At 42.7% G+C, this 27,974-nt stretch overlaps 3 protein-coding genes, 1 long non-coding RNA gene and 1 other non-coding gene across 7 annotated transcripts; 4 read left to right on the forward strand and 1 right to left on the reverse strand.

Moving 5' to 3' along the window:
- Positions 1-439: 439 nt before the first annotated feature.
- Positions 440-9,235, forward strand: tedc2 (tubulin epsilon and delta complex 2). Of its 3 annotated transcripts, none has more exons than XM_086133923.1 (11): positions 440-665; positions 1,076-1,119; positions 2,036-2,540; positions 2,915-2,968; positions 3,052-3,130; positions 4,526-4,670; positions 6,049-6,135; positions 6,487-6,674; positions 7,560-7,699; positions 7,920-7,977; positions 8,723-9,235. In XM_086133923.1, exons 1-10 carry the CDS (start codon positions 562-564, stop codon positions 7,945-7,947), a joined length of 1,374 nt encoding a protein of 457 aa, XP_085990049.1. In that variant the 5' UTR covers positions 440-561; the 3' UTR covers positions 7,948-7,977; positions 8,723-9,235. The 3 variants fall into 3 exon arrangements, with proteins under 3 accessions (XP_085990049.1, XP_085990050.1, XP_085990051.1); XM_086133924.1 differs by lacking the exon at positions 8,723-9,235 and adding an exon at positions 8,282-8,493; XM_086133925.1 differs by lacking the exon at positions 6,049-6,135.
- Positions 760-833, forward strand: trnat-agu (transfer RNA threonine (anticodon AGU)). Its single transcript has one exon. It is a non-coding gene; the product is annotated as a tRNA-Thr (tRNA).
- Positions 9,236-9,283: 48 nt separating the features above from the next.
- Positions 9,284-15,602, forward strand: LOC147192821 (transmembrane protein 100). Its single transcript, XM_086133805.1, has one exon. The coding sequence runs from the start codon at positions 11,517-11,519 to the stop codon at positions 11,883-11,885; it is 369 nt and encodes a 122-aa protein (XP_085989931.1). The 5' UTR covers positions 9,284-11,516; the 3' UTR covers positions 11,886-15,602.
- Positions 15,603-17,725: 2,123 nt separating this feature from the next.
- On the forward strand, positions 17,726-27,450 carry ccnf (cyclin F). Its single transcript, XM_086133882.1, has 17 exons — positions 17,726-17,868; positions 18,619-18,770; positions 18,933-19,039; positions 19,127-19,194; positions 19,582-19,778; positions 19,922-19,975; positions 20,152-20,256; positions 20,576-20,653; positions 20,885-21,039; positions 21,127-21,291; positions 21,477-21,600; positions 22,326-22,503; positions 22,591-22,678; positions 23,522-23,621; positions 23,702-23,835; positions 24,724-24,899; positions 25,398-27,450. The coding sequence occupies exons 1-17, from the start codon at positions 17,856-17,858 to the stop codon at positions 25,868-25,870; spliced, it is 2,367 nt and encodes a 788-aa protein (XP_085990008.1). The 5' UTR covers positions 17,726-17,855; the 3' UTR covers positions 25,871-27,450.
- Positions 22,858-27,973, reverse strand: LOC147192823 (uncharacterized). Its single transcript, XR_015103282.1, has 2 exons — positions 27,834-27,973; positions 22,858-25,763 (listed from the first exon to the last, which is right to left on the reverse strand). It is a non-coding gene; the product is annotated as an uncharacterized LOC147192823 (long non-coding RNA).
- Position 27,974: the final 1 nt, after the last annotated feature.

Genomic DNA, 27,974 nt, shown 5'->3' on the forward strand with positions numbered 1-27,974 from the left:
CGAGATAATATTGTGGAGATGTGAATATTAATACCCATCATTAGTATGGCAGATGGCTGCTTTGATTGTTGGCACGGAGGGGGTAAGATGATGAATGAGATGAGGCATTCTTTCCAACGAGGCCAGCAAGCTGCTGTATTTCCAGTAACTTGGTTTTGGGAGCATTTCTATTCAATGCAAGGAGAACTAAAACAGTTAAGGAACATGATCGATCCGAGTTAACAACTGCACGTTGGGGCAAGTGGTGGCACTTCTCGCGAGAGTTGGCACACCAAGAGGAAACAAAGTCAAAATGTTGTCTTCTGTCGTTTTTAATGTGAATAAAAGTCATATTTATTCAAACGGGGTACAAGAGTTTTAAGAATTGTCGTTCTTCACACAGTCTAATCCGATTTTAACCTTTTGTGACTTTGCTTCCGCATACGTCACACGAATTCGCCGGCTGGCGCTCAGTTGTTTTTTTTTTGAGGAGAATACAACTGACGACGACATGCTCTGACACTTTCAGTCGACTAATCCTACTTTTAATGTTCCTTTAAAGTGAAGAATAGTCCAAGAAGTATGTCGCTGCTTTCCTCCGTCGAGACAGCAATCAAGTCGTGCAAAGACGAACAGGCGAGGGTGAACGGCCGCATTCAATTATACAAAGAACTACTACAAAGTTTGTAAGTATACTACATCACGTTTGACCTTTCGGTTACTAAATTTTGTTGACTCAATGACGATTGAATCGTAATAATATTGCATCACATGGCACCTGGCGCTGTGGCTTAGTTGGTTAAAGCGCCTGTCTAGTAAACAGGAGATCCTGGGTTCGAATCCCAGCAGTGCCTTTTCTTTGACGTACTGTTCTGTTTCATTGCAATCTACATCAAACTGTCGCCAGGCCGATTTTATTGATGTTGTCACACATTAAGTTCATTGTATCACTGTGTTAATGAAAATTTAATGTTTGAGAAAAGCATTGAAAGTACGGTAGTATAGTGAAATTAAATTTGTGTCAGTGTAATTTGATTCTATTGAATGTATTTGCTAAAATTGCTTGGTTCCATATGATCCTGTCTTTTCCCAACAGGACAGCTCCCGAAGAGCCAGAACCAACAACGGATGGTCTGATAGGTAACTAAATAAATAAAATGTATTTCTGTACAAAGCAATTGAAAACTGTTGTGTTAAATATCTGTGAGTCAGTTAGCTGGAATATTAGATGCAACGAAAGGAAATAATATTTGTACAAACACATAACATTAATAAATACATTTTTAATTATTAACAGATCCATTCTTGATGGTCAGTGACTTACTTGTGATTCTACAGCAGGCATGGCCAATTAATTTGCAACGGCTCTTGTCCAGTGGTGGGCGCGGTAGTGAACTTCCATTATTCAGCAGCAGACCCGGAAGTCCATCATGATCTGTCATCATTATTTCAGACCAGCCCAGTCCATTAAGATAAGAACATTTATTTATTTAATTTATTTGTCCCACAATGGAGAAATTCCCTATTTACAGCAGCAAAATTATGAAAGGGAGAAAGTAGAAGACAAAAAATATATAAATATAAAATTTAAATATAACCATATTCAAAATGGGTGAGTGGGGGTGAGTCCAGGTTTTCAGGACCGTCTATTCAATAGCCTGACAGCAGTCGGCAGGAACGGCCAGAGGATATAAATACAAATATAAATACTAGATTAAATACAATGATGCTGTTGTAATGCCAAATCCAACATGTTAATCAATGGAATCGGTTGGTTGGTCGGTCGATAGGTTTTACTTTATATCGATTTCAGTCATATAGTGGCACCATCTGCCATTTGATTTCTTGAGGGTAAAATAAAATGTCTTTTATTTGAGTTAAGGTTCTCATTTATTTTAGTGAACAAAGCTGGGGACAATACATCGCAATTAGTTGGCCGACTGAGGCCACTATTTGAGGAAATATTGAGCTAATTAGATTGTGCAAGTGTACCTACTGAATATGTATAGTGTCTCTGTATACAGTACATCGTGAAAGAATGTGTGTGTCTTTTCAGACACTGCACCTTCATCCTCAGTGGAGACACAAGAAATGAAACTGCTTGAAGAAGCATTAGAAAAAGCCCTTCATGTGCGCGCTGGCACGAAGCTTTCCAGGAAAGACCCCAAGGGAAACGAACCCATTCATTTTCAAAAGGACCTCGCCACCTTAACCAAAGCGATGACTATAAAAGCCTCTTTTGCCTTCAAAGGAAATCAAACTGCCAGCAAAGCAACCCTCAAGTCTGCCAACAGTGACAAAAAAGCGCCCAAAAAGCCTGTGACGTCATCGAGATCCTCAACCGCCTGCGGTCCCGGAAAGCATAAAAGCGCCGTTTGTAAAAATGTGCTTAAGACCCATTCGAAGACGATGCATCAGGCTGTAAAAAGTGTCCAGCAGACTCCCCCAGTTAGCATCACCGATGGAAGCATCACGCCGAGTGGTGAGCTCAAAGTTTCAGCTGCAACAGCGTCACATGACAAAGGAGGCACGGGAGATCACAGTCTGCCTCAACCAAGAAGGTACAGTCGACCTGCACTGCCGTGAAAAAGTATTTTCCCCCTTCCTGATTTCTGTGTTCTTTGCATATTTACAACGCACAAACATTTCAGCTCATCAAACCAATTTTAATATCGCTCAGATACAACCCACGGAAATACAAAATGCACTTTCTAAATGCCAATTTAATTTCTTTAGACACCATTTCACAGCACTGTAAATGTAATGCGTTTTACGTGATGTGAAAATCTGCCATTAAGTGAGAACATGCCCATGACAGCAAAATGGAGACTATGGAGTTTTAATCCAATAGCGTCCAGAGATAAAGCACAGCAAAATTATAAGGTAGCGTTCCCATGTGCGTTTATTTTCCTCAAGTTTGTTTCTCTCCTGCCAGCGCGGAGAACGAGCAGAAGGAACGGTGGATCTGTCTGAGGCTCAAACAAAACAGGTGGGCAAAATCTCTCTTTATGTGTTCGACTCTGGTACAGCTCGTTTTTCGCTTTCTTATTTCACCGTTTCCTTCCTCGACAGAATGTGGGACAAAGTGCTGGCCGCTCAAAGGAAACCTGCGCCCGGGAGGAGTCGCTTCATGGAGAGAATGAGAGCAACGGTATATCCTTCCTCTTTTCTCATGACGTCTGTCAAATAGCTCTTGGAAAAGTTCCGCGCACATTTTCCCCCCTGCTGTGTGTGTCACACTTTTACTCAGAGGACACTTCTTCTGAGTAAAAGTTCTAGGTTCTATTTTTGTCCATTTGCAAAGGTTTATTTTTTTATTTGTATTATTTTTTACAAGACCCTTTGATTGTTGAGAAAAATCCTGACAATGACTATGTCAATATATAATGGCTCCAATTAATCGATTTCATATGTTGTTTTTGTGTTAATCAATGATTTGGATTATAAAATATTTTCATCCCTTGAAAAAAATGGACATTATTTAAAATGTATAGTGCACCAAATGCAGAAACATTAATTGGTTATGATTCATGCATTTATTAACGTGTCAGAAGATAAGCAGTAATGTTTCTGGATCTGCTGTGAATTGGGAATTTCTCCATTGCGAGACTAATAAAGGTTTTCTTATCTTATCTTATTTGCAAGCAGATTGTCTGCAAATGTCTTATCATTCCGCTTTCATGGAGGACGACGGAAATTGGAGAATATGTAGTGTTGAGGTGCTGAAATCCATGAGAAAAAAAAAGTTTAAAAAAGCTAAATTGAGTTTAATTCGAAAAATCACCATATTCCATTTAATTTAAAAGCAAAAATAAAAACACATTAACAAGCCTTTTCTATCTAAATTTCAGTTTGCTATGCAGCACTAGACTAGTGGTTTGCACGTCCGCCTCACAGTCGAGATGTGCGTGAACTTTGCATGTTCACCCCTTGTTCGCGTAGGTTTTCTCCGGGGACTTCCTCCCACATTCCAAATACATGCATGTCAGGTTCATCAAAGACTTTCGGCTATGTTTGGAATCACAGCCTGTATAGTGGATTCACCATTTTATATTGCCACTTGAATATGTAGTGAAATTTCCTATAAAGTTGCCCTCAGTATATCACACGTGCAATGTATCTTCAAAAGTAGTGAACAACCAAGTATTCTATGAGTATGAAGTATTGTGCGCATTCCTAAAAAATAAATAAATAAAAAAGCAGCACAGATGGACAGAAAGTCCTTAATATATGTTTTGGGGTTGTTGGGGGGGGGGGGGTGTTCAGCTCACATTGATCCGGTACGTTGTCATTTTGCAATAGCAATCATGTATGTAATTAGCGTCACGCCTAAGTAGTACTCCAAAAGGATTTTATTCATTTGGCTGATGGGTTAATTAAAAATCCCGCTCCCATTTGGTGATTAGAGAGTAGGGCCTGTGTTGGGAATCATAATCTCATTCCATACTCTGGCCCGCAGAGTGAAATGGATTGAAACACTGCATTTGCTTGAGAAATATGAATACTTAGCATGTTGTGTGTGCTTTTCTCAATGCGACGTTTATAGTTTCCCAAGGACTGGCCACCTGGAAGCCCGGAGCAGATCGGACATCTGGTTAGCAGACTGACTCACCGGGTTGATGACCTCGCCCAGCGTTGCCAGACAATGGACCTTCTGGACCAACAGACCCCAGAGCAAGGCGCGGAACCGGGTAAAATCCTCAGAGCAACGAATTCCAAGTAATCGGGGGAAACAAATCAAGCTGTTGGGTGGTGCAGGTTGACTTCCAAATTATTTTACACAAATTTTGCCATTGGGAAAAAAAAATGGAAGGGCAGCAGAGTGAACGAGTGGTTTGGGTGTCTGCCTCACTGACTGATAGAAACCTCCTCCCACACTCCAAAAAAATTTGATATTAGGTTCATTAAAGACTCTTAATTGTTCAACGGGCTACAAATTGATGGGTGAAAATAAAATAAAACTACTCACCCTTTGAAGATGCCTGACACTAACATGAGGAAACGGGAAGGTGTTTGCGGAGGGATTCAGTCCCCTTGTGGCTCCAATAATTGTAAATGTTGCCACAGAGATCAGAAGCAACTTTTGGGTCGTTTTTAATTAACCTTGACAGAAGAGCAAAGCATGAGAAGAGGAAGAACTTTATATTTTGAATTCCATCCAGGCATTTTTATTTTTACTTTGACCTTGGCAGAGGCCTGAGAGCTGGCAGGAAGTGGTTGTTGTCATGTTTCAGTTTGTGACCAACAGGTGGCACTGTGGGGCTTTTCCCTGCAGCTGCACACCTGTTGGTCGTTAGATAATTATCGGCTTTAAAAGGACTCCCAACCCGAACACTCAGTGTCGGGTCATTGTTTGCTCCTGTCAGGTTTGTTTCGGTCATGTTACTGTCATGATTCGGTTTGGGACCAACAGGTGGCACTGTAGGGCTCCCACTGCAGCTGCACACCTGTAATGTGTAATTAGTGCTTTAAAAGGACTCCCAACCCGACCACTCATTGTCGGGTCATTGTTTGTTTGTTTGTTGCTGTTTGTTTCTGTCACGTAGCAAGGTGGTGGTGGACCCCAAAAAGCAGGCAGGAGGGAGGAGCAGGGTGAACTTGACGAATTATATTTAATAAAACAGAGAAAACTGAATCCAAAACAAACAAAGTGCTAACAACCAAAACTAATCCAAAGTAGCAAAACAAAACCATGACTGGCAAAAAACTAACAGGAACAGAACCATGACAGAAACAAACATGACAGTTGCAAGCAAACAATGACCCGACAATGAGTGGTGGGACTGGGAGTCCTTTTAAAGCACTAATGACCTAATGACCAACAGGTGTGCAGCTGCAGGGGGAGCCCTACAGTGCCACCTGTTGGTCCCAAACCGAATCATGACAGTTGTCTGTCTGAGAAATTTACACTGCCTTGCATCTCATCTCCATTTTTGTATGACTGCAAGCCAAGATGGCTCCAAAGCACATTTCCATTGAAAAACTCGCATTTCCTTTGCCTTCATGATCCATTTGAGATTATTATGATTATTATTATTATTATTATTATTATTTTTGACTCCACTGCAGGGATCAAAGAAAATGTGTGTCTAACGCCTGAGAGACTGCAAATGACAGCAATGGAGCTGCGGAATGTTGCAGAGCAAGCAAAGCATGGTAGAAGTGTTTTTTAAATTTATTTTCCATTTCTTTGCTAATTCCCTTTTAAAGGGACCCAACAACATGGTCACATTTTTTTATTGTGCAATAGATACCCTAATCCTAATCTGATTTTCAAATAAAATATTTACTTCTTTTTTTTTTCAATTTCATACTTGATGGGGTGGTCAGGTACTCGGGAGACGCAGTTTTGTAAACAAGTAATTAAAAGTAAAATTTCCATGATCTGTCCCCTTGGAAAGCCATTTGCGCCGCCGTGGTTCGTCAAACTATTTCAAGTGGAGGTAGCAAACGTTTTTGGGTTACGGTTGCTCACACTCTAAAAATAGCTGCGTTTTTTTTCATCAGAGTGGGAAGCCTGGGATCGATGGAGGCCGGAGGGAGTTTGCCTTTACGCCGCCGGGCCAGCGGAAGGTGAGGCGATCGAGCGCCGTCTGCCCGCGACTATCACTTACGGCTCAGAGTCTGAGCTGCGGCAGCTGGAAGCAACCAGGATGAGAGTGGCTCTGCTGCAGCAGGAGATGTACCTCCAGCAGGTGAGCGTAGCACACTGCCCTCAATTACAAGGACATTCATATTTGCTCGAAAATGAAATTGCGTTGGAAATTACACGTGAGTGGTAAAGAGCCAATACCATCTGACTTGTTGGAGAGCTGATTTCAACGGAAGAGAAGTTGACAATGAGACTGAAAAAATGATGAAGTTGGGTTTGTAAAAGAGTTTCCATAAATTTGGGATTTTTGTGGAAAATGTGGAAGAAAAAAATCTGGGACTTTGGGTATTGCGATCCGTGGTTTCCGAGATATCCTGAATAATCTGACCATTTGGGAGTTAGTTTGAATCGTGTGGAAGGAGGAGTTCTGTATGTAATTGGAAATTGAATTGTGAAAATGGGGGGATTTGAAAACCGTTTGAAGTTGGAATGGTTTGATGGAATGAGTGGATTATTATGGAAAATATCTGTTGATTTGAGATTTTAATTTGAAAATGTAGGAATTTCACAAATGAAAATCTGCCTTTGGAAGTAGTATTGGGACGTTTTTATAATTGTCCATGCACGCCCAGTTAACAAAATGTCCTGACTTGGCTATACAGTTTGATGAAAAGTATAAAGTGAGGAACATTTTGATGAATGTCTTATTTATAAAGGGTGCGTGTGTGTATGCGCGTGTGTTTGTGTATGTTTGTAAAATGTGAGAAACGTGGGAATATTGGGCAATGTGAAAAATGCAAACCTGAACTTCCTAAAATTTGTGAATATTCGGAAGTTGAATGGATTCAGTCGTTTGCGAAACGCGGCATAATAATGAAAATAGAGAATTTGGGTGGAAAATAGTATTTTAAAAGCTATTTCGCTTTCACGCAATAATCCGTTTTTATAAACGTTGCAATGAGCTGATGTTGCCTCGTGCATCTGACAGGCTCTGCTTGACGCTCTATCCCCTCAACTGGCCTCCATCGTCCCTTCATTTACGAACTGCGGTGTGCTGAGAGACTTGTACTCCCTCCTGGGTGAAGGAGGTCAGCGTTTCCCTGTTATCGTCCTGGACCCCGAGCCTGAGTAATGATTGCCCCTCTTTTCAAATCATCAAGTGGTTGTTTAGTATTACGTTTTCCTAAGGAATTAGTTGTGAACTTTTCATTTCTTGTATCGTGTGGGATGCAAAGAAGACAATTGCAGATCTGAAATAAAAAAGATAAATAAATACAAGAACCTCGACACTTTTCAATGTCATGATTTGTAATGTCCGTCCATTCATTTCCTATATTGCCTATGCCAGGGCACTTACGGAGAACCATTTGCAATAAGTGGGAACTGAACCGACGCAATAAAGTCAGGTAAGTGAACCACTACTTTTTCCATGAGGCGTTCGGTTACATATATGCGCATAAAATTGCATGAGTTGTGTTCATTTTCCTGGCGCCATTGTAGTTTTAAACTGGGAAAATAACCATCTTCTGGTCGTGAATACTCAGACAGCGAGTATCAAAGATTTCTTTTTTAAAATGTTCGGCTGAAACTTTTCCAGCCATTGCAACAGACCATGTATTGTACTTCAGGGAATTGAGAGATGTCACTAAAATACCTCAATTGCACGCGCAGAATCCCGAACCTGAAAGTAATTCACCATCTGTGATCCAGAGAAACTCAGCAATTGTGAGGTGAGGGGAGTACGTCGGAAGCCTTCGGGGAGGCTTTAAGGGCTCGTACCCGCAGATGACGTATGGATAGCCTCGGCCTTGCCAGACGGGGCGACAGGTGGCTCCGAGTTGACGCAGCAGGACGTGGGTGTTTGAGGCCTGCTTAACACACCAAGGCTGAGATGATACACACGGGGAGCGGCTTGGCCGTATGCTATGATCTGGAAATGCCAACATTTCCCCTCGAGGGCGGGGGGAGGGGGGGGGGTTGCGAGAAAATGAGCTGAAGTTCAAATGTTCTGCTAAGTGAGTTTTAATCAATAAAAGCACTCAAGAAGCAGTCTGACTGAGTGTTAAAAAGAAAAAGCCAGACCTCCCCTCCAGGATCAGAAGTGACAGACAGCAACCATGCATTTTTTTTTTTTTTTTTTTAATATTACAGTGCGCCGGTGGGCCCGCCATGTAGTGCGATGAAGCATCCTCAACCAGACCGTATCCAACACACCGGTCCCGATGGGCGTGGCACCTATGCGACGCTGCCTTCCTCTGACCTGAATGCACTAATCATGCATTCCTACCAGAGTGCACTCTTTGCACTCTGGCTGTCACCAGCGCAGCTCTCCCACTTCCACCAGTTCGATCCGTCTCATGCCAGCGAGCCATGTTTCTCTCCTTTTCATACCTATACCCTTATTTTCCAGAGAGGAGGAAGACATTTTGTTTCCCGTCTCATCAAGGGCAAAAATTTAGCGATCGACAGTTCTATGGCCACTGGTTGCAGGGGTAATGTTCCAAGGGTTTAAGCATAACTGTGGTAAAGGCCAATGAAAAAAATCACCCTGCTCGTCCAACTAGGTCAACAGGGTGTGAATGTGAGCGCGAATGCTTTTCTACATGCGTCCATACGACTGACTGTTGACCATTCCACAGTGTATATTGAAGAAACCTCAAACAGGCGGGGTTGAGCAGATGGGGGGGGGGGGGGGGGTGAGAGACCACTGGGCACAACAACAGCCGTATTAACAACGATAACAGTTCCATGATGGCGGCGCAATGAGAGAGAAATAGGAAACCTTCCTGTATGGTTGCTGATGAGGTGAGGAGGGCAGAAAAGAGGGAGGGAAGCTCTGCGCATCCGCAAAAATCAAATAATTTCGTCTTTCTCTTTTTGGGGATTTCCCAATGCATATTCTGAACAACTTGTCACTCTTAAGACAGGGATGGTGTGTGTGTGCGTGTGAGGGGTGGAACCCCCCATTTCCCACTTAACAGAGGCTAAAAAGAAATTCCACAGAAACTCAAAAGCTCCCCCAGGAATCTCTGCGTGCTCTTGAGCATGTTGTTTTCTCCTCGAGTGCTCACAAAAACATTCCTCTCCTCCCGTCCCCTGCTTTGTTTCTCTTCTTCTCCTCTCGAGTTCTCCTTTGGAGCAACAGCATCGGCAGCTTAGTCACTGTGTTCGTCTGATCGACTGCGTTTGGGCGTGCTGTGTTCTTTATTTCCATTTCGTTGTTATTGTAAAGTGTCCTTGGGTGTCTTGAAAGGCGCTTATAAATAAAATGTATTATTATTATTATTATTATTTCCAGCATTCTCCTGAGCCAGGCGTTCTCCTTTCGCAGAAGGGAAACTGTCTCGAACGGGAAAAGAGTGAACTGTATCTTAGGGGATCTTACACTAATGGAAACGTGGTTGGCTTACATATGAGAATATTAGGTATCCAATTATCTCGTAATGTGGGCCTTGAGGAGCTGGCGTCCTTTTGAATCGAATCACGACGAGACAGCCAAAGTCATACCTACTTCCTGCAATTTTTAATCCTTAATTCATTTTGGTCGCATTTTCAGTCGTTAAAGATGATCTACTCACCGGCTACGATATCTGGTACCTAAGCACCACCTCTAAGGAACACTGTATGAAAAGACTTCAGGTTCTGAGGATGGGAGTTCGAATCTTGGCCTTCATTTGTGGCACTTGCATGTCTTTTCTTCGGGTATTCCTCCTATATTCCAAAGAGACCGGAAGTGAGTTTAAAATGTTGTTTGTCTATATGTGGCAGTCTGCTATTGACTGTCAACCAGTCCAGAGCGTAGGCACAGGCGCAGGCTCCAGGTCTGGCACAGGCACATGCTCCAGGTCACCCGCGACTAGAATGAGGATAACCACGATAGAAATGAAGTGTATGAGTGGATATTATTACACTGTGGCTGTACCTAATTAAGCGTCTGGCTGTCATTGCCACATAGTTGTAGCAACAATACATCAGACTTGCATATTGTTGTTTATGCGTCTTCTCCAACAAACACACATCAACCAGACAAACGGAGGGAGCGTAGCTTGCCGGTGACATCATAGAGAGAGAGAGAGACGCAAGACAAGTCGCAAGGGTGCACAGAGTGGAAGGTTGATTTTTTTTTTTTTTTTTTAATGGAAAAGTACTACACTTGCCATTCCTTCAACAAGATCTGGCATCACTGCTGTTTATGTGGGTAGGTGGGAATGGAGTGGGGGCAGTCTCGTTTTGACATGTGCGGGAATGGTAAGCACTGTTTGTGCATGTGAAGAAGGTGAAGACGTCTGCTTGGTGTTTTAACAAGTCTCTTCTTATCGGCTTTCTCATTAAAAAAAAGGTGTCCACATGTAAACCCCCTGTGGTGCACCAGTAGTGAATAGTCATGTGGTGGTGATGACACACCTTTTTTATTGCAGAGTGGCGCAGTGCATGTTAAATTTACGCCAAAGGAGGGATTCTCCCTCATGCCGCAGTTGGCTTCTGGCTTTTGTTTTTCTACAAAATAACATTGGCTCTACTAGAATTGTGAGGTATTAATGGGGTGATGCAGGAAAAAAAACGGGGAACTGTTAACTCTCCTCTTTTCTGGTCTTCATTACAACCCCGCTCCTCCCTGATTCAGGGTGGCGCGATGTCACACAAAAGAACACCAATGGGAGTACTCGGACTTCCCCTGAGCTCCTCCTTCTCCTCCCCGCTTCTTTATATGTGCCTCGCCGCTGCGTTCAGTTCCAGTGCACAATGTGCTGCCTCAGAGCTCGAGAAGCCACAGTGAGGAGAGGCAGTGACAAAGGGAAGAGGAGGAGAGTGTAGTGTTGTTTTAGGACCAATTTTTATCAGAAAGCGTCTCCTGCAGAGACCTTGTCGCTCTGTTTGGACTCCGTATATCTGATTGACTCCACAAAGGGGTTCAAGCGATAATTCACCTGCCCCTGCAGCGAGGATGGGCTGCAGCACAGGGCCACTTAGGTGCCAACCGCCAGAGAGCCAGTCCCTGGAAGCCGGAGGCTCCAAAGTCCCCGAGGTGCTCTCCTCCTTGGAGCGTCTGTCCCAGGCCACGGGGGGCATGGAGAAGTCTTGGTACCGCTGCATCTTCCCCTTCGGAATCATCTCGTTGGTGATTGGCGTGGCCGGGACGGGGGTTACCTACGCCTACAACGACCTGCCCCAGACCAAGGTGGTGTCTCTCGTGCTGCTGGTCACGGGGCTGTTGCTCCTGCTGATGGCCACTGCCTGCTGGACCGTCCACAAGAAGAAGAGGAGAAAAAAGAAAGAAGGAGGCTCATTCACCTCGGAGCAGTGTCCACTGTAAAGCGTGTGCGAGGAGCGAGGGGGTGGGGGGGGGGGAGCGTTGGTGGAACTTCAAAAGCAGAGGTTAGCGAGTTGACTGAAGAAACTGGCACTCCACCTGCTGCACGTGCGGTAGTCCCTCTCTTCTCCCATCTTTGGGTATGACTGATACAGATACAGACACTCTGGATCTGTGGAGTCTGGACCATTTTGGATTGGCAAGGAGGGATCTGCTCTTTTCTTATCGGGAGGCAGGTATCCGGTGTCAAAACAACCTCCAAGGAGACTCACCACATTTGCATGGCGCACCGCGTGCATATTTACACACACTGGCAAACGTCGCTCGCTAAGCAGAAGCGCCACCGGAGTCACTGCTGGCGTCACCCAACCGCGTCAGTCGCGGCATTCCTCCCGACCCCGGGACAGGTGACTCTCCGAGAGCGCAGGAGCGGGGCTTGAAGACGGCAACCCGATACGCGGGCCGAAAGAGCAGCACACCCACGTCAGCGGACAGCGTCACTCCCTCGTCCTGTGACACCGCAGCAATGCGTTGGGGGGGCTTTTTAATGCAACGGGAGAGTGGAACTTGAGTCTGCGAGGAGCCCGATGGTATCTAAGTGGACTACGCAGCATAGGAGAGGAGTTCTCCCGCCCCCCCCCCAAAAAAAAACTCCAGGACTCTGAGAAACACAAATATTCACCCCCAAATGAGTCTTTTGCGACGACTTAGTTCCTGCCAAGGTTTCTGCGCGGGGCACCTCAACTCCACACAAGCCGTGCCGGGATTACTGAAGGACACATGCCATAACTGATCCCGCGCCGCGAGAAGCCCCTCCCACTTCGTGCCTTGACCAAGCACACATGGAAAAAGGCTCTATCACATTTGTATGTTTCCATGTGAACTCGTGCCCCATTTGGCCTCGCGCTCACCCTCACACTCAACTTTCCCAGGCAGCACTTTCTCATCCACTCCATCTGGATCTGGACGTCTCCCATTGATCCCTATTCGTTTCCACAGCTGAAGACTTTATTGAAAAGGAACAAAGTTGTCCAAATAAGCTAGCTCTCGGCCAATCCCGTCTCTTAATGATGACTTTTTCCTCTTGCGAGGCACTAGGGAGTCAACGTAGCATTGTAGAAGGAACTTGTGTTGGTTGTTCGTATCCAGGATGGTATTTTTTTTTTCACTCACTGTTCCAAAGTCATGACCATAGGTGAGTTCTGGAATGCAAATTGGTGTAGAACTTTTTATTTTCTATTCAATAAAAACAATAAAACGCAACCTCCTATGGGATTCAAATGTGTAGCATTATTAACAGCAAGAAATAGTCCAGGACGTGCCATTTTTTTTTTTGCCTCTTGTGTCGCTTGTAATGAAAACAGATGAGGAAAAATCCCATGCCAATTGCAACGGAATTAATACTGTGAGAATGTGCTGCGCTTGTTTGGCAACCGGTTCAGGGTGTACCCCGCCTTCTGCCCGATGACAGCTGGGATAGGCTCCAGCACGCCCGCGACCCTCGTGAGGATAAAGTGGTTCAGATAATGGATGGACTATGAGAATGTGGTCAGAGAATGTTGAACATGTATTACACCACCAGTCATAAAAAAATGAGAAGAGACCATCCAGCATCATGAAGTGCTTTAATGCAGACTTTTTCAATTGTAGTGAGTTCTGAATTATTTGCCATCAGAATCAGACAGGGATATTGATTCCACTTAATGCACCCAAAATCGAGCATAACATTCAAAAACTAAAACCAGATTTTTCTGTTCAGCAATGCAAGTAAATAACTTTAATTTAACATTTAAATCAAAAAAAAATTTTTTTATACATCGAATTGACCACTGTGGTAATATAACTTCTCAACTCAAGCAACACTTTGATTTTATTCTCAAAACACAACTTTTTTTATTTTCTGTATGCACCTAATAAAAAATAGAATTATTCCCCATAGTTAACGCTGCAGATGAATGGAGCTATACTGTGTTCCTAAGAAGAGATGTCGGGATTTTTTGGTTTTTGTTTTTGTGGTGACCGTAATTTCAATATAAAGTTCACATATCATTCTTGTGTAGCCATTAAGTATTATTTTGTGATCAGAACCTAGGCGTTAGATGCACACTAAATGTAATTTGTGGTCATGAAGAAGGGATGATGTACGCACAGCATACACAATATTCCAAAGATTCCTTGACAGTTGGGGAAGCAAATCATGTGCACTTTCAAAGACATCGAGGCTCTGGGTAAAGCTTATATAATGGATAGGGATGGTATGATTGACTTTTATTATTATATCAAGCATATTTAAATAAGTGCCTAAATGTAAGACAACAAGAAACTGTTGAGAGAACACAAGTAAAGGCTCTTTAAGGACATTGCGTAGTGCCAGGACATCCACATTGTGTATGGGAATAATATTAAGACAAGAAAACGTGTATTTTGTCTGCATGTTATACCTTTTTTGTGGCCACAGTTAAGTATTTTGTGCACACGTTGTATCTGTCTTGTGACCAAAATGCATTTTCAACATGTTGTGCCTGGGACTCCATACTATACCATGAATCACACAAAGGGAAAGTGCAATGTATTGAATGCAATGAATTGAAACTAAGCTTGACGCCTCTATTTTACCCTTAAAAAAAAAACATTGATCACTATCATGTCGATCTGCGTTAGCCGATCAAATGTGTCTATGCATTCAGAGGTAGCAGATGCAACACACAATGCCAAAATCAGCCCTAATTTGGAGGGAAATGACATAGTGCTGGAAAAATATGAGATATGAAGCGTGTCGGCAGGGGTGAATTGAAATCGGTCTTGATCACACCATTTAACATACATTATGTGCATATCTCCATACAAGATTTGATTCAGTCAAAAGGGTCTGTGATGTGGATTGAATACATACGAACAAGGCGAGATTTCAGCATTTTCTATCTCTTGTGATCAGCGTCAGCAAAGCTCAGATACTCGAAACACTCCAAAAAGATTCTCCTATGTGATTAGCTTGTGTTGTGGGATGTGTGATTTAAGGGAGGAACTCAAGCCAACAATTGTATTTACAATAACATGTTCTATGTGCCACCGCTAGTCTAAACATGGTATTCATTAAAAAAAAAAAGTAAACCAAATTGAATGTAAACCACATTGAATTTGTAGAGTATGAATTAAGTGGAAAAATCCACCCGTTTTTATCCATCTCAGAGGGCGGCCATTTTGTCTTGTACTGCCACTTGCTTTTTTAAATGAAAGTGACATCACAATGCTTAAGGGCTCAATTTACGTAGGTCACATGACCAAATGCAGAAAACAGGTGAGCCTTGACGTTTGGTACTTGAGCCCTTTGGCACTGTGATGTCATTTTTAGTTGACAGAAAGTGGCAGTACAAAACAAAATGGCCGCTCCCTGAGATAATTTTTTTTTAAAGTAATTTCTCCCTAATCTGTGCCATCGTGTTACACCGATGATGAAGTGACCAGATAGAGTTTGCTTTTGTTTTCCCTTCTGCCTTTAAACATGAAAACTAAGGGAAAATCTACCTCTGTGCTGCGTGTATAGATGGGGTACACTGTAGTGCTGTACTTTCGCCCCCAAGGACAGTCATGTTTTCTGCTTTTGCTGTTGGTGGAGATGTGTTATGGTTCTCGACATTCGATAACTTTATATTTGTACTGTACTGTATATTTCTATGTAGATGTACATTTTACACTGACGTAAATAAATGTTCAACAAAACACTTGTTCTTTTTTTTTTTTTTTGCTTTGATTTTTATTTTTTTTTACAAAGGGAAATAGCGTGACTTGAGCATAACATATTTTTTTGAATGCGTGCGTGCTTATTTGCGTGCGTGTGTGTGTGTGTGTGTGATGATGTTTGAGCAAAGTGGGTGTGGAGGCTAACAGGCCACAGAGCACATGTGGTGGAAGTAGTTAGTTGCTTTGCAGGCCTCAGCACAGATGACAGGAAACAAGATGTGGGAGCATCTCATCCGCCTGTCCATCTCCGCCACTTTCCGCGGACTTGGCAGTCAACCATATTTGATTTGTCGAAAGATGTTTGAAGTGGATGGAGAAATTACAGCACAGCGATTTAATGTTTTAGTCGTGAGTTTCAAATAACAGTCATTTTGGCCCAGGAAACCTTCAAGGGGAAGCTAAAGTGGAATTTGGCTTCATCAGCCAGAATCCAAACTTACCGGTATATCCAATTGAAAATCTGTGGGGTAGAAGTCGAATTTTGCCTTGCATCAGCAGTCATTTCTGAACTCAAAAAGACTGTCATTAAAGCAAAAGGGACTTTAGTTTACACTTCGGGCTGTTATTTTCATTTTCAAGTTTTGAAGTTACCTATGCTGGTGTCATTTCACAACATTCCGGTTTAACAGAAACTTAATAAGTAAAGTCAGGCATTAAAAGTTAATTGATTTTTATTCACATTGGATTACAAAAAAGTATTAGTGCTCCACATCAAAGAAAAAAAAGCTATGTTATATGAATCGAAGATGTAATATTAAATACAGTTATAATCTGATGAGAATTATTTTGGTAATTTTATTGACATATTGCAAAAAAATAAAAAAACAACAACAATTTTATCCGTGGATGTTTCTATTCTCTGGTTGTGATTATTCTAAGGTGTGGTTAAATCTGTCGATTGATTCACTTTCCTTGAGCCATTTACTGGTGTACTGGGTGGAGTTTCCATGGAAACGGTGGCTGCGACCACATTTAAGAATGTCACGGCCTCTGTTCCAGCTGAGGTCGCTGACTGAGTTACAAGACAATTTGATCTTAAAACACGGTCTGGCAATAATGACCTGTTGAACAAAGTTATTATTTCATCATTGTGGTTCTACAGGCAAATAAATGTATTCTTCTTGGAAAGCATTGATGACACGTATCTTCCAGAGAGGGGAGTTTTCCTTTCCGTCACAATGTGTGCTCATGTGGGGTTTAGTGATCATCAAACTTTTTCTATTAGGTGTCACTGAAAAAATACGTAGCCCTTCAATCATGACTAACATTAAAATAAAGTAGTGTACAAGGGGTCACTGAAAAAATACATAGCCCTTCAATCATGACTAACATTAAAATAAAGTAGTGTACAAGGGGAAAGTGTTCATTCAAACTTTCATTTTCAATATGTTTGTGTAAGCCATCGTAACATGCAGTTTAAACATTAACACTGCGCTTATATATAGGAAAATGAAAAATTTAAATTAAATCATTTTTGTTCTAACTTCATCAGGGGATGCCACAGAGTTATTTGCATGATTTATCTGGCACAATTTTAATGTAATTTTTCAAGTTATCTGTGGATTTAAATTAGTCATTTCTTTTTCCTTATTCTCCCAAATTCGAATAACTGTATGTGTAATTTCTGCTTCTTGTTTAAAAATTATTTCAGATCTACCCTCTACCGATTATGTCTGTCTCTTTAAATGCCGTCCTTTAAATTGGACTTTATTTTACGCAACTACGTATCCCACAATCCTCAGTACGATCAGTCAGTGGGTGTTTTTTGATAACCAAATCAACCAATAGCATCCCCTCGTTGGCGAGCGCGTACTTCGAATTGCAACCGTTTTATCCAATGGCGACGCGGTGTTATGCAATTTATAAATCTCTGACCAATAAGAGCGCCCTTAGCTATCACCAGCCAATCGTAGCTGTGCTAGGCACGACCAATCAGGTCAAATGCTGTGTTTAAACAGGCGGCGCGGGCGGTGCTACGGGAGCTTCGGGGCGTGCCCAGCAAGGAAGGGCTCATGGTTGAATTTGAATTCAGCCAACAATTTCAAACATTAGTTATTAGTGTTTCTCCACCTTTGAGCCGAGGGTGTAATATGACGACAAAATTTCCGCATAGTGTTTTAAATTATTGTGTTTCGGTGTATTTAACACTTCGTGACGTTCAAACCGCTGCTTGAGTGCTGTAAAGTTCGCCGGTGGGACGATTCAACATACTGTACATTGAGTACACTTGCAATGAAAGCCGGTGGTAAGTCATTTTTTTCCTATATTAAATAACCTCTTGTGGATGTAAATGATGAAAGTAATACCTGTGTGGAAATTACAATAGCTTTTTACAGTTAGCTTGGTTAGCTCGACCTACAGGGTATATAGTGGATATTAACTAAGTATTGGCCTCAGTATTTATGTCAAACACGTCTCCGTCCGACATCTTAAGTGTTAAAATTACCTGAAAATACATCAGGAATGTTGAACAGCGTAAAACTTAAGCGTGAAAAAAAACTTTACACCACTTGAGCCACAGGAGGGAAATTTGGGCGCTCACTTGGACTGACTTGCTGGGGTCACCAGCGAGCTACTCATGTACTCTACCACTAGTTTAGGATGTTTTGTTAAAATTGATTTTATAGGTTAATCAATCTCAGTCTTGTATGCAATTAACATTGGGGGTTTAATGGGGTGACACAGAGGAATTTGAATGTGTTGACTGAGGTAAATCTGACTCTCTCTGCCTTCTTAGTACCATGCAAACTTTTAGGATGGGGAAAAAAATGTATGATACGGACACAATGAAAATTGCCCAGAACGTAAAAACTACACAAAGACACAACTAAAATATGTAGTGACTAAATAACAGCAAGATGCAGCGGAATAATCATGTACAGTAATTGTGAATATGTATTTTTCTGGTGTTTGCTGAGGCAGTGCAAAGGACTACATTTTGAAATTAAACCCAACAAATTATCTGCCTTTCCACTGTCTTTTTTTTTGTCATCAGTCCACTGCCATTGCCCAAAATGCTACTCCGTTCCGGTTCGAAAGCGGGTCCGCCTACGCACGCCAACCATCACCTTGCTGAGTCTGCCCAAGGAGGTTCTTCTCTGTGTGTTCCAGTGCCTCTCCGCTGAAGACCTGCTGTCTGTCAGGGCTGTGAGTCTTCATCATCATTATCCACCTTCGACACATAATCGACAAGTCCTTGTCACTTTTCGCAAGCACACGCTTCGCCGTCCCCCACACACACACATGTTTGGCTTGGACATCTTTATTTTGTGTCACTCCGTTGACTAAATTTAGCTCTGTTTGTTGCAGGTTCACTCTCAGCTGCGTGACATTATTGACAACCACGCTAGTGTTTGGGCCCGGGCCAGCTTCAGAGATACTTGGCCCTCCCCTGAAAATCTATGGTTGTTTGAAAGGTAAAAAAGATTTCAGTAATTGGTTGACTCTTTTTCTCAGTTTTTTTACCTCTGATATTAACAAGTTTTTGTTTTTTTTCATCACAGAGCTGCAGAAAAAGGGAATTTTGAAGCGGCCGTCAAGTTAGGGATTGCTTATTTGTACAATGAAGGACGTAAGTAAAATGTATTTCTGAAACACTATCTGTTCCATGGCGCTCTTCAATTTGAAAATACATTTTCTCATTTTGAAAGAATCCAATTTGGACTAACTTGTCACCCTAAGAAAAAGGAGGGAAAAAAACGTTTACTATCCCCACACCAGTATGCGTCAAGCAAAAGTTGCGATGTTCAACCATCAATTGCTTTGACGAAAATCATGGCTCATCTATTGTGTTTTGACAACAACTAACAGTGAAACACCTCAAAAGTGGTGCAGTTTGTACTTCAACCAAAATTTTCTAACAAAATATGCCTCAAAGAAATAGTTCAAGCATGAATTGCGGTGCATGAATGCAGCTCACCCCTGATCGTCTCCCCCCCCCCCCCCCCCCCCCCCATAGCTCTGCTGAGCGACGAGGGCCGCGCGGATGTGTGCGGTCGGAAAGCGTCGCACTTCTTCAGCCTCGCCGAGAGCCTGCGTTCCCCTGCCGCCGATCCCTTCAGCTGGCTGTTCATCAGGCCGCCGTGGTCGCCCACCGGCAGCTGCTGCAAGGCTGTCGTCTTTGAGCACCTCAAGGCCGAGTGTGTTGACAACAAGGTGGGGTTTGGAAAGTCTGTGAATCTGGTTGTGTATCGTATATGCTGTTTGTCTCTTATCTTTATTTCACATTCCAAATACGTATGTCGGTCAAAATAAATGCTTATGTGTGTCGCTAAGTTTCTCCATCTTTAATTTCCCAGGAAAAGAAGGGTCCCTTGTTGCACTGCTTGGCGAGAGTGTTACAGCTATTTGAGGTGAGTCTCACCCAGTTCACTCTGTGTCCAGGTGTGGTCAGCAACGTTTCTATTAACCCTCCAATTTATTAAGATGAATTGGAGGCATGACAAAAAGCAATTGTAATTAGATCGGCGTCCCTGATGAAGTGTTTTGAATGTTGCGAGTGATCCTCAGTGCTCCCACCTTTCTGTAGGAGGATGACAAACACGCTGAAGCCATATCCATGTTGGAAGAGTCTTCGCGTTCGGGTTGTTTGCAGAGCTCCTATCTCGTATGGGAGCACAACCGTAAAGCTGCTGTGAGTTCAGCATTTTCGCTCTACGGGTTGTTATAGTGTACATCTTAATTAATCAACGATGCATTAAAAATATTCACTAGATGAATTGGGAAAGCGTATGACCACTTTTGGATATGGACCTTTTTGTCCCGTCCACAATGGCATATTTCTTTTCAAATTAATATTTCTACTGTTGAGTAGAATTTAAATGAAGCGTAAACGGTTTAGTAACGTGTTTGTTTAGTGCGTTTATATCCAAAACCTAAACACCAATATTTGCATTGGTTGTATGTTTTGGTGATTTTTTTTTAATTTTAATTTTTTCTGTTGTGGCTTACAGATGTCAGATCCAGGCAGGTACCTCCAGTGTATTCGAACCCTCAGGGACTGCGCTGCAAGAGGATGCTGGGAAGCGCAGGTGTGTGCATTGGAATGAGTGTCCACTACATGTGACTCACTTAAATTCTGTGATGTATTTAAAAAAAAAAAAAAAAAAGTAGCACTCTTCAGTATTGTTCTTGAGAAAACTTGCAGTGATAAATGACTCGAAAAGTCTTGTCACTCGTAAGATGAAGCATGACTACAACTATCCAGAGTGTTGTCATTTTTTTTTAAGGCAGCCTCTAACAACTTGCCTCTGTCCGTGCAGCTCTCCCTGGCCAAAGTGTGCAGCAGTGGCAATCCACTGGGTTTGGAGGCTAAAGCCTGCTCAGACCTGGTGTCGCAACTTTTTAGCACCTCCCAGCAGGCAGAACAGTGCGGCAATCACAGCATCCTCACACGGGGCATTAAGGACACCATGAGGTAATGGCAAAATCCTCCACGCTGACGCTATCCCATTACTGGCTCCTCAGTCCTCACTTTGTGGTCCCTATTTGTGTCACTCTTTAGGTACATTCTGGTGGACTGGCTGGTGGAGGTGACCACGATGAAGGACTTTTCCAGCCTGACGTTGCACGTGACGGTCGGCTGCGTGGACCGCTACTTGGCGCTGCGCTCCGTCCCCAAAGTTCGCCTTCAGTTGCTGGGGATCGCCTGCATGGTGGTTTGTACGCGGTAAGAATGACCACTTCTCATCTTGTTTTCAGGGGTTTTTACTTGCTCACATTGAGGCGGAGGTAACATGTTGGTCATATTTTCTTTTCTTTACAATGTTACGTGACAGTGATGAGCAGCTTTGAGCCAACATCGATTCATTGACACAAAATGTTTTTTGTTGTTGTTGTTTTTTTCTAATCTAGTTACATCAGTAAGGATATTCTTACTATAAGAGAAGCAGTGTGGCTCACTGACAACACCTACAAGTATGAGGACTTGGTCCGAATGATGGGAGAGGTTGTCTCTGTGCTGGAGGGGAAGATTCGGGTGAGTCTAAGCACTTTTTTTAAAAATTCACACCATTTGTTGATTGAAAAGCTGAACACATTTCCTGATGTGAATTGTTGCGTACTTTAAACACTGGCATGACCGGTACAAATTTCATCAATAAATCCAATGAAGTGAACACATGGTTTGCTTTTTACCCAATACAACTGCTGAATACATCCAAATTCTGGCAGTCTTTAGATAACCTTTATTTGTCCCACACTGGGGAAATTTGCAGTCTACAGCAGCAGAAGGGGGGGGGGGGGTATAGATATGAAGAAAAAAGTTGTTACTCCCCAATTGCCTGTCAATCCACTTTACGTCATTGAGCATATCAAGGAGGAAAAATCCTTCAGAACTCATTCACTCCCAAAGACGTTTTTAAACGTCTTTTCAGACTTGGTCTAGAATTGGCTGGTTCTGAATGAGTTACACAGCTCACACCACAGGATAATTTCTGGGGTTAATCATTTTCAACAATCTGTTACTGACTTGATCGGTAGGGAGGGGGAAATGCTCAAATTTGCCCTGATTTTCAGTATGAGTGTTCAATGTGTTATATTGTGTACCTAATGAAGTGGCTGGCGAGTGTAAAAGGATAGTACGCTATGTTGTATTTCATTGGCGACAACGGTTTATTGTGTCCTATTTAAATGGAGTTTTACAAGTATGGTAAACCGATAAATACTCAGCCAATTTGAGTTATGCTGTGTGGTCCACCTCAGAGCCCCACACTTTTGGACTATGGCGAGGTGCTGCTGTCCCTCCTCCCCCTGGAACGACGAACCACTCACCTCTTCAGTTACATCTGCGAGCTGTCCCTGCTCTACCTGGCCCTGGCGGCGATGCCCGCAAAGATGGCCTGCGCCGTGCTGCTGCTCACGAGAGCGCTGCATCACTACGGTAAAGATCAGCCGCCCCGTCTGGGGCCCAGGGCCACATTTGTCATTTTAATTAAATTATTGATTCATTTTATTTGGATGTATGCAGCACCCATCTGGCCTAATCAGTTGGTAGACTACACCGGTTTCTCCAAGCAAGATCTCACCCAGCTTGCTGTGCTGCTTTATGTCAAGTGGTAAGCCACTCTCAACGTGCACAATCACCCACGATTGTGCAGCGCCACCGCTTCACACACGGATTTTTTTTTTTTTCCTCCCAGGAGAATCCTGGTTGATATATGCCTTGTGCTATTCACTGGACCACTCTATGGTTTCACCACAACCTATAATTTCCGTAGTTGCCTAGGAAACCGTCTGCGTTGATGGATTTTTATTTTGTCGTTGAAAAGGAGTTGAATTAAATCCCTGCCGCAAAAGTACTGATTGTAGGATTGATGTAAATGGAAGTCAAATTAAACCATCGTCACGTGAGATCCCAGCTCATTTTTTATACAGCCCACCAAACATTTATAGTTATGAATATACATGTATATTGTTATCATAAATCTCAAATCTCTTAATGCCACTTAAAACATTGCATGTGAGCATGGAATATATCTAATATGCTTTGAATTTAATCCTGGAAATCAGTCAGCGTCACTTTAGAAGTTCCGCTGTATTCTACGCAGCGTGCACAACAATGCAACCTCAAATGGTGTTGATGTGTACGCCCTCCATCTTATATCAACTACTTTGAGAAATAATGACCATTGATTCATAATGTGCACGTTCAATGAAGCCGGACTGATGAGCTGTAAGGGTGTTTGTTTTGTGGTCAAGAAAAAATGAAGGGGGGGTGGTTGATTAACCTGAAGACTCTAAAGCTGCGAAACTAAACAGAGTGGGGGCAGGCGCATCACAAGAAGATGGGATTGGCAGGCCGCTTTGTTTCCACGGTTGATGAGCTTCGACGTTTGTCACAAAGAGTGCATGAAAAGCATTTTTTTGGACTGTTTTGGAACTATTTCCCCCCCTCTCAGTTTCAGTCAAGATGCTCCCAGAGACTACAGACATGTGTCTCTCACTGGCGTGAAGCAACGCTTCGAAGATGACATCTACCAGCACATCAGCAAGGAGAAAGTACATGCACCTTTTCCGGTCTCTTCTGTCTCCCAAAATAGTCTTTTATGAACTGGGGTAAAAACTGTTTCCTCTCCAAGGTGATGGATTATAAGGAGCTGTGTCACATCCTTGAGATTCCTGAAGTGGAACCTCAGTTGGAGCCTCCCAGTCCCACTGGCCAGCCAGCGGACATCCACGCCTTCCTTGCTTCGCCTTCCAGCGCTAGTAAAAGGTAATTTACACAAATGTTCTGTGGTGGGGGAAAAAAACACCTTCAAAAACAATCGTTTCTGTAAAAATAAACTACAAATATGAGCTGAAATCAAATGTGATGCAGCATGGGCGGGGGGGGGGGGCTATAGTGGTTTGATTCTCTGCCACACAATTTGAAGGTTCTGGGTTTGAATCGGCTGCATATACTCTAGGATGCCACAAGATGGTGCCGAAGCCCAGACTCGGAGGAACGAAATGATTGGTATCAAGAAAGTACGTTAAAGGGAGACATTTTGACTTCCTTGAATGTTTGGGAGGAGTTAATTTTAGCTTGGGTTATCGGGGAAAATTATTGAGAGTCTTGTACATGGGCGTCTCTGGCGTGCTTTTGCCAAATTTCAATGCAGCTCCGCTTACCTTTTGGCTTGGACGTTTTGGCTGAGGCATTGCACTCATGGGCGTGCCAAGGAACAATGTTAATATGATTTGAGGAGCTTCAAAAAGTGCTTTCAGCCATTTTGTGGCATTTATGGGTAATTCTAAACCTTATCAGGGAGGCGTCAATTCGTCATGGATTATTCTGTTCGTGGCAAGACCCGCCCCTTAAAAGATTGAATTGTTCTGTAAATCTGTTCTCGATTGAACTTGTTGTATACAAACAGTAAGTACATTTTCCATAATATGTCCCTGTTAAAGTACACACACAAAGGTGCTGTGTATAAAAATAAACGTAATGAGTCAACATGACAAGTCCTCCTACTCCTGGCTTTGCTCATTTAGCTTGCATCCTTCAAGTTTCCTCCTTTCATCCACAACAGGCATGAACTGTTTAGTCCAGAAGGTGTTTATTTGATCCATCTGTGAGACAATCCAATGACTCACACCAGCCTTTCATCTCCCTCCCTAGGAGGCGTGATGACGGCACGCAAGCAGACAGGGGTAGCCGGGTGACCACGCCCACTGCCGAGCTGTCCAATCAGGAGCAGAGGCTGCTGGGCGACATCCTGGACTGGAGTCTGGACACGTCGTCCTCCGGCTACGAGGGCGACCAAGAGGAGAGCGAGGGGGAGAAAGATGGAGACTGTGAGTCACGTGGGGTCGGACTGGCAATTGGACTTGTAGCTGGAACAAATGTGTCGACATTTATCCACCTGCGTGTTTCACATAAAAGAGTCGATGCTGTCTCTCAGCCCGCTGAACAAAGGGAGACATTTTACGACGGGTCCCTTGAATTAGTTTCTTCCTCGTAGATGTTAGTAGCATTGTCTTGATTGATGATGCAGCATTCTGGAGTCAAAAAAATCTAACGTGTGACAATGTCAGCGTCTAGTTTGGCGTATAAAAAAGTTGTTAGACTGCCGCAAATGCTTCCACCACAATAGGAGAAGTAAGTATGCGGTGTAAACATGACCCCCAACCCCCCTGCCCTAATGGGGCTTGGGTTTACTTGTGATGCATTCGTTACCATTAGGGCATGACTCAGCATTCCATTTGGACCATTTTGTTACTCGCGATGCTCAGCACTCATCACGTTCGCTGTTTTAAACCCTGTGACTCATCGCACGTCTTTCTTTTTGACAGTTTCCATGGTGTCCATCAAAATGGACGCCATCACTGACGCGAGTTGTGAAAATTGCCGAGCGCTGTCCAGCGACGAAGACAGCTTCAGCGAGGCCGAAAGAGACCAGGCCCAGCGTCCTGGAGAACGGAATGGCCTTTTCTTTTCCATGGACCTTCACAGTTCGGGCTACTCGTCGGTGCAAAGTGTCAGCCCGATGTCTTCGTCCTGCTCCTCCGCTGCCTCTTCTCTTGTGCCGTGCTCGCTCAAAACGTTTGCCACTTCTCCCAACAAGTCCACCTCCGCTGATTCCCAGCCAGGATTCCGCCTTTTGGTCGCCATGCAAAGGTCTCGGGGCCACTCCAACAAGCAAGTCAAGCGGAAGAACTCTGCGGCGCACGGTGGAGGTGAAGTGGGGAGGGAAGAAGAAGAAGAGGAGGAGGAGGAAAAAGAAAATGAGCACTATTCAGCCAACATGGGCTTCCGGATTCTATAGACGGTGGCAGTCAGTCAGGATATTTGGCTTTGGGTGACATTTTAGAATGAACATCAAGGCAATGTCAAATTAAATTCTCCTGTAAAGGTTAGAGGCCATTTTAGGTTCATTGGGAAATGTCACCCCAATCATAACCTTTTGAGAGTAGTGTTTGTAAAAATGTTTTTTAGTTGAACGCAAAAAGCCCAAAAAAAACCAAACCCAAATTCTGATTTGGACCAAAGGCATTAGCATTAAAATATATTATTTGGGGTGGGAATCGCACAGAAATTCAAAATAGTATAACAACGGCAATAATGGATGTATTGGTAAAGAGGGAAAACCAATAGAAACAGAGGAAGAGCTGCAATATCTGAATGTGGAAAATCACTCGCCACAAAATCATCTAAAACTGTCTTATTTAGATATGCAGGATTAATATTTGGAAAAGATACAAAGGGGGTCCTCAGATTATGACGACATTCCGTTACGACGGATGACATAATCCCAATTTGTGCAACAATCTATCAGTAACTAATGATGTAATGAAGTCAAAATTTCTGTAAATATTTGGACAGAAATAACCCTTTCAAGGCCATCAATATCAAACAAATGGAAAAACTAAGGATGGCGGTTAGTGACACCTCACTGTCAGGACCATCGCAAGCAATAGGCCCCCTTGTACTCGATATTAGGTGTTGGTGTAGCTGTCTATTGGATCACATTCTACAAAAAAGGTTGGACAAAACACAGTTTCAATTACACCCCCAAGCCCTCACTCACGACGCTAAATGTAACCTCTTGGCAGCACTGATTATCACACAGTACGTTTTGTTTTTGTTTACAGGAAGGGGGGGAAAACATAACCTCCCATAAATTAAAACCTCTGGTTGTCTATTATGAAACCACCCGCTTTGCTCAGGACTGTGTTTTGTTTTTTTACAATAACCTCGGATGGTTGCAAACTGTGAGGCGACCCGAACTTACATTATTTGGGGTTTCGTCGTTTTTCAAATGCACTGTCTGTACAAGCGCATCTTGTATTTGCTGGACCACTGAACATACTGTGCCAAAGGTACTGTTACTATTTTAGGTTAAAAAAAAAACTGTGAATCTCAACTTGTGCTCTTGATCATGACAGCACACTAAAAAGACACACTGCCGAGGTCTCCACAATCAAAATGTTATTTATTTTTTTCACATTTTGTTTTCCAAGTTGCCTTTTCTACCGCATTTGTCTGGCATTTTGTTTTATATTGTTTTGTTTTGGGTGGGGGTTCATCTCAGATGTAATTGAAATGACTAATCATTTTGATACTAGAACTTAGCATGACTTCACAGTGCCGCATTGTTGGGAAAAATAGGTCAGCGATGTTCAAGAAGTTCATGTTGATGCTTTATTGCCCGACTGAATGTTGATTATTATTATAATATGAATAATATCTGTAGTTGGACTGGTTCTCCTGTGTTTTCTTTAATGTACATACTACTTGTATGTACAGTATGTGAAGAACAAATGTGCCACTACTACTTGAAAATGTTTAATTTAAAAAAAAAGGCATTTCATGCATACATTAGATGGCATTTTCTACTATAAAGTACACAGCTGTGTTTTCCTTGAAAGTTTTTTTTTTAAAGAAATCATGGATTTTGATATTTGTTCTTTGGACTTGATGAACTAATTAAACTGCATTGAGGAATACAATCACACATTCTATATAATGTTGATTTAGTGACAGATTATTTTATCTTTCACACACAACACTGGGCGTGGAGTTCGCTACTATTTGAGAGATGATACTTTCCAAAGTACATCATACAGCGTGTTTCAATCAATATTTTTTGTTCAGTTATTTATGCAGTGCTAAGTTATCAAGACGGACATAACACATTAACTCACACACACACGTATGCACAAATGCATATGTATTCACCATCAGTTACTGTCGGTATTTTTACACAATTATTTGTACAGAGCGAATACCTTTGTCACCTGTGAAGAGACATGTGACTGTCCAATGTGCGAGTCCTGTTTTTACTGCGGTGGTGACGCAATCCAAAGAGATTCTTATGTCTGCTACGTCCAAAACAATTTATCTGTACTGTACACTAGGTCGGAGCGCCT

The sequence above is a fragment of the Hippocampus guttulatus genome, chromosome 16 (assembly GCF_054856545.1).
Source record: "Hippocampus guttulatus isolate MCC_2025c chromosome 16, RoL_Hgut_1.0, whole genome shotgun sequence".
Classification (NCBI taxonomy): domain Eukaryota; kingdom Metazoa; phylum Chordata; class Actinopteri; order Syngnathiformes; family Syngnathidae; genus Hippocampus; species Hippocampus guttulatus.

What these genes read in the sequence shown, in the direction of transcription:
- tedc2 (XM_086133923.1), top strand. Translation starts at nt 562, where the DNA reads ATGTCGCTGCTTTCCTCCGTCGAGACAGCAATCAAGTCGTGCAAAGAC. An exon ending in TGCAGAGCAAGCAAAGCATG is followed by an intron (nt 6,136 to 6,486) that starts GTAGAAGTGTTT and finishes TTTTTTCATCAG; the next exon opens with AGTGGGAAGCCTGGGATCGA. An exon ending in AGGAGATGTACCTCCAGCAG is followed by an intron (nt 6,675 to 7,559) that starts GTGAGCGTAGCA and finishes TGCATCTGACAG; the next exon opens with GCTCTGCTTGACGCTCTATC.
- ccnf (XM_086133882.1), top strand. An exon ending in CCGAGTGTGTTGACAACAAG is followed by an intron (nt 19,779 to 19,921) that starts GTGGGGTTTGGA and finishes TTAATTTCCCAG; the next exon opens with GAAAAGAAGGGTCCCTTGTT. An exon ending in AGCACATCAGCAAGGAGAAA is followed by an intron (nt 23,622 to 23,701) that starts GTACATGCACCT and finishes TTCCTCTCCAAG; the next exon opens with GTGATGGATTATAAGGAGCT.
- LOC147192821 (XM_086133805.1), top strand. Translation starts at nt 11,517, where the DNA reads ATGGGCTGCAGCACAGGGCCACTTAGGTGCCAACCGCCAGAGAGCCAG.